This window comes from Corvus cornix, chromosome 17 (assembly GCF_000738735.6).
Source record: "Corvus cornix cornix isolate S_Up_H32 chromosome 17, ASM73873v5, whole genome shotgun sequence".
In the NCBI taxonomy this organism is placed as follows: Eukaryota; Metazoa; Chordata; class Aves; order Passeriformes; family Corvidae; genus Corvus; species Corvus cornix.
In genome coordinates, this window is record NC_046346.1 from 10,146,231 (window position 1) to 10,162,870 (window position 16,640).

Here is a 16,640-nt window from a genome sequence, read left to right on the forward strand (position 1 = left end):
ACCAGTGGCTTTTCCAGGCAGCAGCTCCCAGGATAAGGGTTGGGCACCAAATGTTTTCTGCCCTCCTGTGCTCCTCTGCCTGGGGAATGGTTGGTTGGCTGCTGGGTGATTTGGGAGCAGGAGTTCTCCCAGCTGGACTGGTCCTTCAGTGTCAGGCATGTTCCAGATGCCAGCCCCTATCCTGGCCTTAAGTGTGTCACTCCAGGAATAGCATGAAGGTTTCAAACTGAAGGAGGGGTACTTTTTTTTTGTGTGGTGGTTAATGATTAATTAGGTCAAATTCTCCAAAATTAGACTGCTGGAGAAGGAATGGGCCAACAATTTGCATTTTGACAAAACCTTATGACAGAAATCGATGGGGGCTGGCTCCACCTCCTCCCCCCTCATGCTCCATCCCATGCCCCAAACTCACTTTTCCCCAGAAGAGGTTCATTTTAAAAACTATATCCATTAATATCCCAATTTCCTTTTTCCCCCCCTTTTCAAATCTTGCATTAAACCCCTGTAGATTCTGCTTTAAGTAGGCAATTAAGCTAACAACATAATTATATCCCTTAATGCTCATTTTAACCGGTTTAGAGAAGAAACAAAAGGGGAAAGGAGCTTCAAATATATGGAAATAAAAGCTCTGTTGTAAAGATATTTTTGATACTCGTGATAATTTGTGCAGAGCGCAGAGTTGGCCCATTAGAGGCTGTGGGGAAGCCTGGAGGTCACATTTAAGAGCCTCGCGGGCGCTGTGGGGTTTTACCTTCTGAATGGCCTTTTTCTGAACCCTACAAATTTCGGGGCATCCCAGGAGACTCCCGAGTGTGTCCACTTCATATTGCAGCGCAGTGGCTGCGTGGCTGCGGCCCGATAGGCTTTTCTCTCTTTTATTACCTCTGCAATTACTCACCAGAGACCAATCGCGGGGCTGCGCGCTGCTGCTCCCGCGCGTGCGAGCGGAACAGCGAGCGCTGGGAAGGAGCATGGATGGGGAATTACTGCAGTGAGGCTGTGCCAGGGCTGGGAGGCTCCTGTGCTGCCCAGGCACAGCCCAAGGGTGGCCGTGCCCTCGTGGCAGCGAGCAGGAAAATGGCTCTGGGGCTGGAAAACTGTGGGGATGGAGAACTGCTGTGGGGCTGGAAAACTGGGGGGATGGAGAACTGCTGTGGGGCTGGATAACTGCTGTGGGGATGGAGAACTGCTGTGGGGCTGGATAACTACTGTGGGGCTGGAAAACTGTGGGGATGGAGAACTGCTGTGGGGATGGAAAACTGCTGTGGGGCTGGAAAACTGTGGGGATGGAGAACTGCTGTGGTTTTGTGCAGAGCACACAGCATCCACAAAAATCTGTCTGCGAGGCACAAAGTTTTGTGAAGCCCCTCGGAGCCTGGAGCCAAGGAGCTGCTTTGGCATCTTGCTGGGGAAGCCAAGTGCTTGGCTGGAGCCTGGTGTTCTGAGGTGAACTGGTGAGAGGCTGAGGGTGCAGCACAGGCCCAGAGAACTGGACTCTGCTGTCCTTTGTGGAATGGAATGGAATGGAATAGAATAGAATAGAATGGAATAGTTTGGGAAGGGACCTTTAAAGCCCATCTCGTTCCAACCCCCCTAAAGTGAGCAGGGACACCTTCCACTATCCCAGGCTGCTCCCAGCCCTGTCCAACCTGGCCTTGGGCACTGCCAGGGATCCAGGGGCAGCCACAGCTTCTCTGGGCACCCTGTGCCAGTGTTTTATCACCCTCATTGTAAAAAACATCTCCCTTATATCTAATCTGAATCACCACTCTTTTAGTTTAAAACAATCTCCCCTTGTCCTGGGGAAAATAAAGCACCCAAGGTGCAAAGGTCTGTAAGAAGTGCAGGTGAGCATCAGTTTTTTTCTGATGGAAGATTCCACATTCTGTGGAATGTGGTACAGATTTATCTTTTGCCAGCCCAGCATCACCTGCAGTTGGTGCCCCCAGGGCCCTGGAGCAGGCTGGTGTCCAGAGGCTCTCTGGGTGCATCTGGAGGAGGAAACAGCCCTTGGTCTGGTGTTTGTTCATCCAAAGGATCACAAATCCGTGGGTTCAATGCTCCTTTCTCAACTTGGAAACCCAACCAGCCCTGTCCAGCTCTGGCAGCAGCAGCCTGTGCTGCCTAACCCCAGATTCCACTTGGGAATTGGGTGTAAATAGTGGGCTTGGGGACTTCTCTCTCATCCTTCCACATGACCCTGGGCTGCACCAGAATTTTGGGTAGCCAACTGCACTTTCTGGCTTTTCTTCCTCAGGGTTTGCAGCAGCTGCTGGCCCCTCAGATGGGCAGAGGGCTCATGGTGCTGCCTGCAAAATTCAACCCAAAAAGGATCCTGTAAGAACATTTGTACCTTTTTTGTGTCACATTGGAGGTTTTCCAAGACAAATCCGTCCACTCTGCAGGGCTGTGCAAATAATTGATATTCTTGGTTTTCTTGAAGCTCTGAAAAATTGAAAAATTCCTTTTCAGGCTGAGCCAGAAGAAAAATAGATTGATTTGAATTTTTGTTGTTGCCCAGGAAATAAGGAATATCTTTTTGGGTTGCACAGGCTCAAGTCAAACAGAATCTGAGGCTTATAAGTGCTTCGTTTAGATTTTGAGCACATCTTACAGTTCTTGCTTTAAAAAATAAATCAGATGCATTTTGCCTGTATGAATCAGAAAATTTTCAATGTCAGGGACTGTGTCACTTCCAGTTTTTGAAAATGAGTGTCACACTCTGCTGAGTGAGTGGTGCAGCAGAAATGGCACCAATCCATGCCATGGTCTTGCTGTAGCTCCACTTTGGGCTGGAAAGAATTTCCCTGCAGCTCTGGGCCCTCATTTGTTTCAGCTCCAGGAACGATGGGGAGTTGAAGGTCACCCTGGTTGGTCCTGGTGATGTTTGTCCCCCACAAACTGCTTGAAAAACCATTCCTTTCACTCAAACAGTTGCTCAAAGATGGAGATTTGGGAGTGAGAAAGTGCAGGCCGATGGTCCCTGGTGATGTCCTGCTCTTCCCAGCGCCGTGCCCGGCTGAGGGCTCTGGGGGAGGGCTGAGGGTCCCCTCCCTCTGCCCTGGGCAGTGCTTGGGTTGTCTGGGCAGGGGGAGGTGATGCTGCAGCTTTCACAGCTCCAATGGGCCAGGAAACGCTGTTTTCCCTCTGACTTTCCAAACCACCATCGTTCTTGGGAAGCCAGCAAAGCCACCCCCCTTGGGGACGCCAGCTTGGCCTTTCTGGGGTTTTTGGTCTTTTCTATTTAGATTTCTTTTTTTTTTTTTTTTTTACTTTTTTTAAATCTTGGAGGTTTGTTTGTTTATTTGTTGATTTAGATCTGCTGAAGTCGATCTGGTGATATTTATAGGACTTGTGGTTGGCTGATGGGAGTTATTTTGCAAGCAGAATTTCTAAGAATTCTCCTTTCAGCCTGCTTTTTCTCCAACTTCATTTCCTCCCCTTCCCTCTTTTTTTTCTCATTTTACTATTTTTTCCTTGCTTTTTTCTTATTTTTTTGGTTTTTGGGGGAGCCAGGCAGACTAAACTCCTTCTGAATTTCCCCCTGTAATTACTGCTCTTTTTTAAGTTTGAAGAAATTACCCAGCTTTGTGTGCCTTCCCCCTTTCTTACTTTTAGACCGTTGTGGTTTGACTTTTTTTTCCTTTCCAAAGTAAAATTACCACCGTTTCATGCTATTTAAACAAGCCAGTCATACAAAACTGGGAGAGAAGGTGAAGTCCCACAATTACCCTCCCAATGGAGAATGTTTTAGTTTCAACCTCACGGCCTGTCTATAAATGCTACATGGGATTTTTTTTAATAAGAATAAAATTTATATTTTACAAGGATGAAATTTATATTTTGCAAATACAAAGCCTTTCCCACGAGCGCTGGGAGGAGATCTTGTGTGCCAGCCTTGGAGGGGATCCTTGGCTGAGGCCAGACCTCCTCATGGTGCTGTTCTTACCCCATCTCACCGCAATATTTATCAAATTATGCATTTTTTCCCCCTGTTCTAGATCTAATTTTCTGCCTTGAGTTCTATTTTTCAAGTGTTTAAATTTTTATTGCTGATCTCAGATTGAAGCTGAACACTTGCAGCACGTCACATCTCTGCAGTGCTCTTTGTTATGGAGGGACCCAAAGCATTCTTCAAAATTTCTCAAAAATGAGATAAAACCAACCCCAAAATGTACAATTCTGCCCAGGGATCCCATGACTCCCAGTGACACCCAAATCCTGAGCTGTGAGCTGGAGCAGCTCCCTGGGGGACACTCCACAGCCTCTGCAGCTTTGAAGAGCAAAGGTTCTGCCTTATCCAAGCTGCTTCCCAAGAAGTGCTTCAGCATCAGCATCTTCCAACCTCCTGCAGGGCCATCTCCCACTGTCCCAGGCTGCTCCAAGCCCCAATGTCCAGCCTGGCCTTGGGCACTGCCAGGGATCCAGGGGCAGCCCCAGCTGCTCTGGGCACCCTGTGCCAGGGCCAGCCCACCCTCCCAGGGAACAATTCCTTCCCAATCTCCCATCCAGCCCTGCCCTCTGGCACTGGGAAGCCATTCCCTGTGTCCTGTCCCTCTGTGTCCTTGTCCCCAGTCCCTCTGCAGCTCTCCTGGAGCCCCTTTAGGCCCTGGAAAGGTCTCTTAAGATCCGTCTGGCATTGTCTCTTCTCCAGGTGAGCACGCCCAGCTCTCCCAGCCTGGCTCCAGAGCAGAGGCTCCAGCTCTTGGAGCAGCTCTGTGCCCTCCCCTGGACTGGCTGCAGCAGCTCCAGGACTTCCCTGTGCTGGGACCCCAGAGCTGCACACAGTGCTCCAGGTGGGGTCTCAGCAGGTGGAATGAAAGAGGAGAATCCCTGCCTTGCCCAGGTTGCTTGGATGAGCCCAGGACACCAGAGCCTGGGCCTGTGCTCCCAGCCCGCTCCGCTCGGGATGTGGCTCCCCCAAAACCCAACCTCCAGGTCTTTCCCACCCATCCCATCAACCTGGAGCTGGGAGAGGCTGGAGCTGCTCAGGGGGAAGGTTCCTGGCAGTCCCTGCGTGCAGTGGGGCCGTCACAGCCCCGTCAGATGTTCCAGGCAGAGGCAGGAGGTGCCGAACTCCCAAACAGAACGTGTTGAACACCACTGGGATTCCCTGGATAAATAACTCCTATTTTAATTTTTTTTTCCCCATGTGCACTCGTAGCTTGTTAGAGATGTTTGTTTTATCAACTTGGAAAAGTGCCTGTAATAGGATTTTTTAAAAAATTGATTTCCTCAGAGTTTCCTGCGAAATTGGAAGCCTGGAAACACGGGTGGATTTCTGAAATGCTATCGCAGGGCTCCTTTGCCCCTTTTTTCTCCCCCCAAGTAAAAAGTAACAGTACCTTCCTCCCCCCCAAGGTTTCATTCCATATACATTTATTCTTTAAAAATATTTCCAGCTGTTTCTTTTGCTGGGAAACTCATACCATCTGTAAACAACTGCTCCATGCACATAATTCTGTTGTTTTGCCCGGTCACTCTTATTTTCCAGCTTTTATAATATGAGAGTTCAGAGTAATCAGTAATGCCTTTTCTCCTCTTCACCCTCAATTTGATTATTTTTCTCATAAAGAACAGAGTAAGGAGAGCACTGAGCAACAGGAGATGGAAAAAATATTTTGATTACTTTTCAGTTGCTTATAATCAAGGAGTAACTCTTTAAATCCAGACCAATTTGCTGCATTGATTTATTCATAATTTTAATTTCATGACTGTTTCAGGGAAAAACAAAAATACACGAGGTTGAAGCTTTTTAATATGGGTTTGAACATTTGTAGTTTTAGGTTAAAATTTATTTAATGTTCCTGTTCTTCGGTTACTTCTCTGGCACGTGCTGCTTGAATCTCCCTGGGCTGCCAGGGGAGAAAAATTGAAATTCAAAGCACAAATTCTGCCAGTACTTTCAGCAAGTTCATAAAATTACTCATATGAATATTGCCTTGACTCAGAGGCAACTGCTCACAGGCCTTAAACCTGTCTGGGACTGCCTGGAGTGTGGGAGCTGGGAATGGGTGACAGGGACACCTGGGTCCTTCGGGGCAGGATTGTGCCGTTTCCTGGGGCTCAGCACCCGCCCAGGCCGGGGGCGTCATGGTGAGCTTCCATTTCCTCCTTGAAAATATTTTTATTATTATTATTTTGGTTGTTTCTTGAGGGGAAGCTGCAGCTGAGGAAATTGGCAGCGCATTCCTCCGGCCCAGGAAGTGACTCGTTCCGAGTGGAGAATTCATCCCTTTTGGAGGCTGCCCTGGTGGATAGGCAGAGGATGAGGAGGGGATGAGCCACAACAGCCTAAAGCACTGGAGATCTTTGTCCTTCATGCAGGGGGTGCCCTGGCTCTGGGAACCAGAGGAAACGGCCTCAAGTTGTGCGAGGGAAGGTGTGGGTTGGATATTAGGACAAATTTCTTCATGAAAAGGGTGGTCAGGCATTGGCACAGCTGCCCAGGGCAGGGGTGGAATCACCATCCCTGGAAATGTTCCCGTGTGGATGTGGCACTTGGGGACAGGGGTCAGTGGTGGCCTTGGCAGTGCTGGGGGAAGGTTGGACTCGATGATCTCAGAGGGCTTTCCCAACCTCAGTGATTCCGTGGTTCTGGGGAGCGCAGCTCTGCTCGGATCGCCCGTGGGCTCTGCATTGCTTCCTTCTCTTTATCCCCTTCAGGGGATGGTGCTGAGCCTGGAGAGTGACGGGGACAACACGGGGCTGACTCGGGGCACTGCGGTGCCCCCGAAATGCAGGCCTTGGGGTTCCTCAGTATCCGCCGTGCTGGCAGGAGGAAGCAAAAACCCAAATTAAAAAGGGGCACGGGCACATTTATGGGTCCTTGTGCTCTGCAGATGTTTTGGTGTGATGTGGAGCTGCTCTGCTGTTTTCCCCCTCCTAGTTAATAAAAATTAAATAGGAAACTGCCAGTGTCTTGCCCTTTGTTTAAAGAAAAGAAAAAAGGAAAAAAAAAAAAAAGCACTTCCTGCATTTTCTGTGGCTCTGAAGTTAATAACCCCAGACAGTGCAGGTAGCAGGCCTGCAGTTGTTTTTATGGCACATTCCTGTGTCAGACCTGTTTTCAGTTGCTTCTCCCTTTGCCAAATTTTAATTATTTGGGGTGAAATTTTCCATGCTGGGTGCTGCTGGCTCCTTCTGAAACCGAACGTGTGGTTTGTGTTTGGACAAAAATTATTCTGCTGTCTCTGGGGAGGTGTTTGGGGGGAGTAGGGTGGGGGGCTGGGGTTCTTTTCCTTTTTTTCCCCTCAGGTAAACAAACAACTCAGCCCTTTTACCTCTGGAGGGGGAAGGTGCTGTGGGAGAGGGGCTGGGGCGAGCGGGATCTGCTCCTCCTGCACCCCCCCGGCAGAATTAGGGCCCTCTCCCTTTGGGATGGGGTTCAGAGGCAGATCACAGGGGGTGACTGTGCATGAGCAAATCAAGGAATGGATTTAACCCCTTTTCCCCCTGCGGAGGGCTGTGGCAGTGCTTTGGGGGTCCCAGTGCCCCCATCCCATCCATGGGAGCTGATCCCAGCGGGGCATCCGTGGATGCAAATCCAAGCGATTTGAATAATTGTTTCAAATCATAATTTAAGTGATCAGGCAGAAAGCCCTTGCTTAAATCGTCTGAAATCTCATCTCACATTTTTATTGCTTTTAGTTATTTTTTTGTTTTGCTGTAACTGTTAAAATGTTGGGGTTTTTTTCCCAATGCAGTGTAACCCTCTTGATAAACATGGATTTCTCAGGTCAGTTCTACATCTGCTTGGACTCCTATTTTTTGACACATTACCCTGTTAGGAGATGTTGACTGATACATTTCTTATTTATCACATGATTTACTTCTTGCTTACAACTCAAGTCGAGGAGCATATGGCCGGAAACCACATTCTGCTTGTGTGCATTTTCATTTAAAGGATATTTATTAGCATTAGTTAAACAAAACTACCCTAAATGCACCCAATATGCAGAAAAGCAACTTTAGGGAATCATAGTTTGAAATGTAAATGATTTTATGGGGCAGATTGTGTGACATTCTCCAGCCTGTTCCAGCACCCCACACCCGGCCTCCCAGCTTGTCAGCAAATGCAAATTCTGCTCCTCTCCTTTTCCAATTAGAAATTAGGAAATCACCAAAATAAATTATTTGGGTAGATGGGAGTGCAGGGGATTCCAAATGGGAGCACTGGAGGTTTCCCCCTCCCCAAAGATGTTACTTTGTTGGGAGCTGCTCTGAGCCATTTTGGCACATTGTGGTTAAATGATGATCTCCAGCCTTTCACCCCTTCGACTTCCTCGTGGTATTTCAGTCCTCAAATGCCACTTTTTAGAATTTAGATGGAAAGTTTTCTCTTAAATGGATTTTATTTTTGAATGAACAGGCTGAGAGCTGGGGATGCTCACCTGGAGAGGAGAAGGCTCCAGGGAGAGCTCAGAGCCCCTTGCAGGGCCTAAAGCGGCTCCAGGAGAGCTGCAGAGGGACTGGGGACAAGGACACAGAGGGCCAGGACACAGGGAATGGCTTCCCAGTGCCAGAGGGCAGGGCTGGATGGGAGATTGGGAAGGAATTGTTCCCTGGGAGGGTGGGCAGGCCCTGGCACAGGGTGCCCAGAGCAGCTGGGGCTGCCCCTGGATCCCTGGCAGTGCCCAAGGCCAGGCTGGACATTGGGGCTTGGAGCAGCCTGGGACAGTGGGAGGTGTCCCTGCCCATGGCAGGGGGTGGCACTGGATGGGCTTTAAGATCCCTTCCAACCCAGACCAGTCTGGGATTCTGTGGATTTGTTTATTTCAGCATCCAGAAACCTTTAAGGCAGCTTGATCTGATCTCATTCAGGCTGAGCTTGGTGGTTTTGTCTAATGGATCATCTCCAAGAGCACCTTGGCTGTGTGGAACCATCGAGATGAGAGCTCTTCCTCATTTTTTCCTCATTTTTTCTTTCAAAATAAGGAAACTCCCCAGCACTAGGGATTGTTGGAGTGTCTGTGCAGCGCCAGGGGCTGGATTCCATCATCCTTGTGGGTCAGAATATCCTTCCAGCTCAGGATATTCCATGGTTCTCTGATTCAGCAGGCAGTTTTCCTGTGGAATTCTCCTGGCAGGAGCCTGCACATGGTCCTTGCGGTCCAAGGTGTGGCTCTTGGGTTGTGTGAGCTTGGGTTTGGGTTGTGCACAAAACTCTTTGAACAGACAGGAATTGTCAGGTTCCCATCTCTGGGGCATTTCGGGCCTCAGCGACCCCCAGCACCCCACAGGGTTTCTGCCCTGGCTCTATATTAAATCTCTTTTTTCCCTTTTTTTTGTACACACAGATCTAATCTTCTAGAAAATGCCCCGAAGGTTTGAGCAATCTACCAGTTGCAGGAACCCATAAAGCTTTTTTTTTTTTTTTTTGCTTTTTTTTTTCCATTGTGTAAGCATGACAAATCATTAATTTTTGATTGATTGCTTTGAATTATGGGTGCTCTGACATCCTTTCTGTAGCTGAACAGCTGTATAACAAATGAACATATCAGTGCTCACAAAAGATTGGAGATCTAACAGAAGCAATTACATCCTCAGCTCCTCCCTTCTGGCTTTTCCCAGGCAATGGAAAGAAATTTTTTAACAGAAATTCCTCAAGTGGCTCACAATAATAATAATAATCATCATCATCGTAATAAAAAAATACTTTTTTGTAATTGAATTAGATTTTTATCTCTTCATTTCCAGTGGATTTCATATCCCGTCAGAAGCCAGGTTGTGTTTCTGCTTTGTGTAACTTGGAGAATCCCTTTGAAGAAAATTTTACATGAAGAATTAAAAAAAATAAAATCAAATTGCAATTTTTTTTTGGTTGCTATTCCTTTAAGATTTCAGAATTGCACCAGTGCACTAAATGTGACCTCCATAACTTTTAAATTAAGAATTTATGCTGGCTTGAAATTTATGAAATATTTCAGCATGAAAGAAAGCCTTTTTCCCTCAGGAAAATTGAGCAATAAATCACAGCACTCTCGATTTACTGCCCTACAGCCAGCCAAAGATAGGATTTTTTTCCTTCCCCCCTTCGTTCTGAAAAAAAAAAAAATATAAAAAAAATGTAATCATATAAGACAGCTTAGCTGCTATCCTCCCACTCTCTAGAATTTTTAATTTCAGCTGTTTCTGCTTGGATTTATTTCCAATATTCCTGCTCGGCTTTTCAATTTCCTCAGTTATTAAATTTTAATTCAGTGCATTAGCATTTAAATTAAAAAAGGGTTTATTTTATCGAAATCGTTGGCTGGCCCCCATCCTGCTGCACATGAATTGCCTGTTTCTGCCATTTGCACAAAATGTGAAATGCAGCTAATATCTTTTAACTTGTATTTGCACAAATTCAGAAATAAAATTTCTGGGATTGGAATAATATTGTCTTTCCAAGGAAGGCTCTCATCAGCGAGCCGGGGAAGGAGGCGACAGGAGACGCTGGGCCCTCCCTGCTCAGCCCTCCCGGGGCCTGGAGGGGCTAATTAGGGCATGGGGCTAATGAGGGGAGGTACTGGGCTTGCCCTCCAGCCCGGAGCGGGGCCATTCCCGCTTGGACACCTCCTGGAATTTGGCCATTCCTCATTTCCCACCTGCCAGTCGCGTGGTTTTGCATCTGAGGGATCATGGCTGGAGACTTGGGTTGCACAAGAGCGACCAGAGGGGATCGGCTCGGGAAGAGCCCCCGTGGTGGGGCTGGGGCTCAAAGCCTGCCCCAGCCCTGGGGTTCAGAGCCCCACAGGAGCCCGTGGGTGCAGCTGGGGCAGGCAGGGCTGCAGAGCACCCTCGTCTTTCTGAACCTAAACAGCGTTTTTGTTTTGGTCTCTTAGGCCGACGAGAGCAACAGCAGCGGGCGGAGGAGCTCTTCCAGCAGGTAGGGCTGGGGTTGCGCCGCGTGGGACGGGGTGGCCAAGGGTGGCCAAGGGTGGCTGCACAGGAGGGATGGGTGGGAGCTGTCAGGGCCCAGCGTCCATGCAGCCCTTTTGGGATTTAGCTGGAAAGATGGATGGAGGAGTCTGACCTCGTCCTGTCCTCGGGGGCTGAAAGCAGAAGCTGTTTGCACATGGTGTGGGGTGTTCCAGCTGAGTGCCCCCAGCATGAGGCTCTTGGATGGAGACCTTGGACTGTGCAGAGCCTTCTGCTCCCACACAGGAGGAGAGGACAGAGGTGTCCACCTCACCTTTGGGGTGTCCACCTCACCTTTGGGGTGTCCCTGGGGCTGAACATCCTCCCAGGAGTGAGCAAAGGCCCTTCCCAGGGCAGGGCTGGCGCTCCCAGCGGGGTGGGAGAACTTCCCTCTGTTTTCCAATTCCTTTGTACATCCAGAGGAGTGTGAGGTTGGTCATTGCTTTTTTCCTTGTAGAAAAGTGGAAATGAAACCCACTTTATCATCTACCTGACTGAACAAAAGGTGCTCAAAGAAAGGAGAATGGCCAAGTCCATTTAAAAATAATAAAACAGAATCAAAATGTGATATTTCAAGAAAGCTCTGTCAGTGATTGAAGGTGGAAATGTGGCTCGGACTGAATCCGTGAGGTCATCAGTGGATGGAGACACAAGATGGATGTTTCTCAAAGTCATTGCTGCTTGAAACCCTCACTAATTGCAAACTATCGAGGAAGCTTTTAACAATTAATTTGTATCAGTTAAAAATATAAGCAAAAATAATATAGTATAATATAATATAGTATAATGCAATTAATATAATATAATCAAAGTAAAGTTGCCTGGATTTTACCTTCCTGCAATTTTTTTTTCACAATAGCAGGCTTGGTCTAAGGTGATGACTGTGGTATTGGGTCAATGCTATTTTTATTTTTTTACTGCAGTGAATTGATTTTATTCTGTTTCATGCAAACAATGGAAGCTCTGAAGGCCCAGGGGTTTGTGATCCCACCACCCCCAGCTCCGTGGGCCTGGTGCTGCCTTTGGAAGAACAAGGTTCAGGGTGGGCAGCTGCCAGTTTGCGGTGGCAGAGAGCCCTTGCTGTTCTCCTCCCCCATTAACTCCTGGGTGGTTCCTGCCCCTCAGTGAGTGCTCAGTAATGGGAAATTTTAAAAGGTGAAGAGAATTCTTGGGAGCACAGCAAAGCCCCCTTCCTTGAAGGCAGCCAGAAGAGAGATGGCTGCTTGCCTTGGGGAAGATGACAACTAAGAGACAACCTGACAAAGCTGTGCGTGTTTTTGAACACTCCAGAAAAGGTAGATCAGAGGCTTCTTTCTTCCTTTTGCAAGGAAAAAAGAGACAGTCAACAAAATTAAAAAGCAGCAAATTAAAAGCCAATAAAAGGCAGGATGTTTTCCTGCATGATGGGCAGCGACGTGATGGGAGATGCCAAGAGCTGGGTGCTCTGAGGGGCTGGGAGGGGACTCAGCTGGAGCACGGTGCCAGGGGGTGACAAGGGCTCCAGGGTTCACAGGATCACACACTGCCTTGGGTTGGGAGGGTTCTTAGAGATCATCCAGTCCCACCCCTGCCATGGGCAGGGACACCTCCCACTGTCCCAGGCTGCTCCAAGCCCCAATGTCCAGCCTGGCCTTGGGCACTGCCAGGGATCCAGGGGCAGCCCCAGCTGCTCTGGGCACCCTGTGCCAGGGCCTGCCCACCCTCCCAGGGAACAATTCCTTCCCAATCTCCCATCCAGCCCTGCCCTCTGGCAGTGGGAAGCCATTCCCTGTGTCCTGTCCCTCCATGCCTTGTCCCCAGTCCCTCTCCAGCTCTCCTGGAGCCCCTTTAGGCCCTGGAAGGTGCTGTGAGCTCTCCCTGGAGCTTTCTCCTCTCCAGGTGAGCATCCCCAGCTCTCCCAGCCTGGCTCCATGGCAGAGAGGCTCCAGCTCTTGGAGCAGCTCTGTGGCCTCCTCTGGACTCATTCCAACAGGTCCATGACTTGTGTTGGGGGCCACAGTGCTGGACATGGTGTGACCCCATCCTGTGGGCGAGCACCTGGCAGGGATCAGTTCCTTGCTGATGTCCACTGGAGACTTGCTTGAAGCTTCTTCTGAAGCCCCTTCTGCACATGGTGGTCCAGGCTGGGTGTCCCTGTGTGGTGTGAGGGTGCCAGTCCCAGAGGGTTGGTGGGACAGGAGGGCACTGTGCGAGTAGCACTGGGAGCTGTGGACCTTGGGGTGAGCACTGGGAGTCTCCATAAGACTATTGGAGCACTAACTACTTCCCAATAATTAATGTCAGCATTCAGATGGTGGGCTCTGGATCCTGACAAGAAATAATTGAAAAACCAAATGTGCAATTATGTCTGACAAGCAGCGTGTGCTTTTCTTGGTCACCAGAGCCTTGTGTAGTCATGTGTTAGACACGGTTTTATATAATTATTATTGTTTATATGGCGGGTGTCAGAGGAAGTAGGAATTTCAGTTTCAAGTCCTCTGTTGGCTATTTATTTTAAAGTCATTAGATTTGTTTTCAGACTTAACTACACTTAATGTGCGAGACTCCTGCTGAATAAATCAGCCCCTGATATAGGAGCTGCATCTGTTTGCGGAGGGAACGGAGCCAGCTGGAAGCTCAGCCCCGTCTGCACCAGGGCTGTCACCAGCCAGGAGCCCGCTCGCAGCACAGATGTAGCTGTGGAAAAGCTCTGCTCCCACAACGGGGGAATCCAGGCCTTCGGGGCCAGGGGCTGCTGGCCGGGCAGGGAGGGCTCTCGTTGAGTGCAGCCTTAACAGCATTGGGCTGCAACTCCCAGAAGGGGCTCGGGGAGGTGCAGGTCCAGCAGGAGGGCTCTGGGTGCTGGCCTGGGTGGGAGCAGAGCAGGAGTTCCCAGGGGTGCTCTGGGCTGGGCCTGGAGGTTTCCCAGCTCTGACACGGTGCGGTTTTCCCGGGTATTCCAGACCAAGCTGTGCTGCCTCAGGGATCTGAGTGTTTCGGTCTGTGCCACGGAAGATGAGACTTTCATGGAATCACAGAATCCCCTGAGCTGGAAAGGACCCACTAGGACCATCCAGTCCCACCCCTGGCCCTGCACAGACCCCCCAACAGCCCCACCCTGGGCATCCCTGGCAGCGCTGTCCAAACGCTCCTGGAGCTCTGGCAGCCTCGGGGCTGTGCCCATTCCCTGGGGAGCCCTGGGAGGAGAAGCTGTGGAGAAGTGGTTGCACCCACTTCGCTCCTTCTCAGTTCACCTTTCTCCAGCCTCCCTCTCCTTCCCCTCTCCTCCTCACATTCCTTGCTCTGTCCTCTGTGGAAATGTACTCCCCAGCACCTCCTGTCACCCAAGGGAGGGTCTGCTATGGGATAGCACCAGCTCTTCTTCAGGCTCCTCTTCCAGCTCACCAGGTCCCCAGCACTGGGGAAGGACAATTTCTGAGGCTGTGGTCCTCTGAAGCTCGGGAGAGGTCTCTACACCCTGTGGAGGGACAGGCTCAGGACTGGGTATTTCCAGGAAGCAAAATTATTTGAATTGTCTCCCCTTTCTATAAGAGCTAACCTGTGGGATTTTCAGTCCCAGAGCGTGAAGAAGCTTCCGACTCATCCTGCATCAGGAAAAGAGAAAACTCTTACTAATTAGGCAAGGAATTTAATAAGCCTTGGTGCTTGCTGAAGGGCTCTCACCAGTCATCTTCAAAAAGAAACAAACCAACCAACCAACCAGCACAAAACCCCCCAGAAGTGCCCTCTGGCCAGTTTAAGAGCAGTGGACAGTTCAGTTCTGTACCACAACCAGCACAGGAGCTGTGGGGAACCCGGGCAGGTTACCTTGACACCCAAAGGAAGGTCAAATGCCCACGTACAAGGAGACGACAGCGCTCAGACACATCCCACCTCCGAAGGTTTCTGTGTAAACCACACCAGTTTGCCAAATGCCAGAGTCCTGGAGAGCTTTGGATGGTGTGAGGTGGAGAAATGTCCCTTTCTAGAGCCATAAAGTACCGAGACGTGGCAGCTCTAAAGCCTTCAGGAAAGCTGAGCTACCAGGAAATCCTTGGGTCACCCCCTTACTCCTCGTGGCTTGTTGGGGACCTGTGGCCACTTCAGTTCTCACCCCCTCAGTCATTTCTTAGTCAAGCAACACAGAGCTCTTTCACTGATATAAATAAACCCTTAATCTATTCTCTTTGTTTTTCCCTGAATTTCTTTGTCTCTGTTGACATTTCCACGCTTGAAAATTTAAAGACGCTGGCAGCTATTCCATTATCATCTTAAATTCAGTTTTTAACCTGCATCATTTGTGTGTCGCATTTTTTATCTGACTGAATTCTTTTGCTTTTGGCAAAGAGTGCGCGGTTGTTTTTTGTTGGATAAGCCAAATTTTTTTTATATTTGGTTAGACTTTCCTCTTCAAACCATCCTCAAGATATTCCTAATAAGGACTGAAGGGAATTTGTTTTGCTAATACCTTAGGAATTCTTTGTGGCTCTTGACTATTGTTCTGGTTTGTATTTTAATTTTAATTTCCAGAGGAGAGGCAGCCTGATTTGGTCCTGGAGTTTACCTTCTCTGAAGGATTCGGAGCTGCCGAGTGTCCCTTGAGGAATGAACGCATGATTAAATTCCTCTTGGACTTCCTGAAGCAGAGTTTGCTGTCAGGAAAGGTTGTGTGTTTTACTAGACCCAGATAGCTGGAAAAATTAAGTATTCTGCTTTGTTTGTTTGTTTTCCCTAGATTTTAGCAGTGACACCACACACACCAGCGCATGCTGCATTATGTATTTTGGGGTTTTTGAAAGCTGTTACCTCTGTTTTTAAGTGCTGGCTGCCCTCAGAGGCGGGGGTGAACTTCCCTGAGGCATCTCTCTTCTACAAAACCTTCACATCCTTTAAATTTATGAACTCCTTAATAATATTGGTATTTATTGAGCAAATTTCTTCCAGGAAAACCTGAATGGCAGCTACTGTCACACTTCTGCTCTCCTGCTGATGGAGGAGGGAGTTCCCATTCCCCATAATAATGTCAGGACATCAGTGAACAGGTTTTTCCTGTAACCTTTCAGAAGTTAAATGCAACTTTGGGAATTCACAGTGGCATCATGGAAAATTGTGAAGAGAACTGAGACCTTCTGGTGGAACACGGATGACCATGAACCCCTCTGTGACCAAGTGAAAATTTAGGGTTCAGGCACGTGCACCAGCACGTGCTGCCATCGTGTGTGTCACCAAGAGTGCTGGTGGCACACTTGGTATCCTGCTTGGGTATCCATGCTCTGGGATGTGGACAGGCTCCCAAATGGAAAGAGTCAAGGGTCAGAAGGGCTTTTTAGCGTGCACACAGTGTGCATTCAGGAAGTGTTTGCTTTGCTTCATTCAAGAGACAGGAGAGGGAGTCTTCTCCTGCGGAGGGGAGATTCCCAGTAAGAGCCAGCAAATGCCCAGTGACCAGAGGCAGCACTGGAAGTACAGTGCCTGTTCCAGAAAATAATCCCTCAGAGGAGGAGCCCAAGATGGGGTGGTTCCCACCACTGGTGGTTGCAGCACTTCACACATGAGCACCAGGATATCCTCTCTGAAGGCTGCAGGCTCAGGCTGCAGAGGGGCTTGGGCAGAGGCTCTGTGAGCTGTGGCAGGGAGGGGGATTGAGTCCCTTGGAGAGGAGCAGCTCTGGATGCTGTGACACAGGAGATTGGGGTGGTATCTCTGCCTTTCAGGTGTGAGGGAACATCTGAAGCTGGGGCTGGAGCCTGGAGCTGAGG

The 16,640-nt window shown here is 49.1% G+C and overlaps 1 protein-coding gene across 6 annotated transcripts in view; it reads left to right on the forward strand.

The window, feature by feature from the left end:
• The window catches only part of ZNF618 (zinc finger protein 618), a 132,396-nt gene that overhangs the window by 41,482 nt on the left and 74,274 nt on the right, over window positions 1–16,640 (forward strand). For all 6 annotated transcript variants that reach the window (XM_039561822.1, XM_039561823.1, XM_039561824.1 and 3 more), the window contains exon 2: window positions 10,827–10,870. In XM_039561822.1, the coding sequence (XP_039417756.1) occupies window positions 10,827–10,870 (44 nt within the window). The remainder of the gene's footprint in view (window positions 1–10,826; window positions 10,871–16,640) is intronic.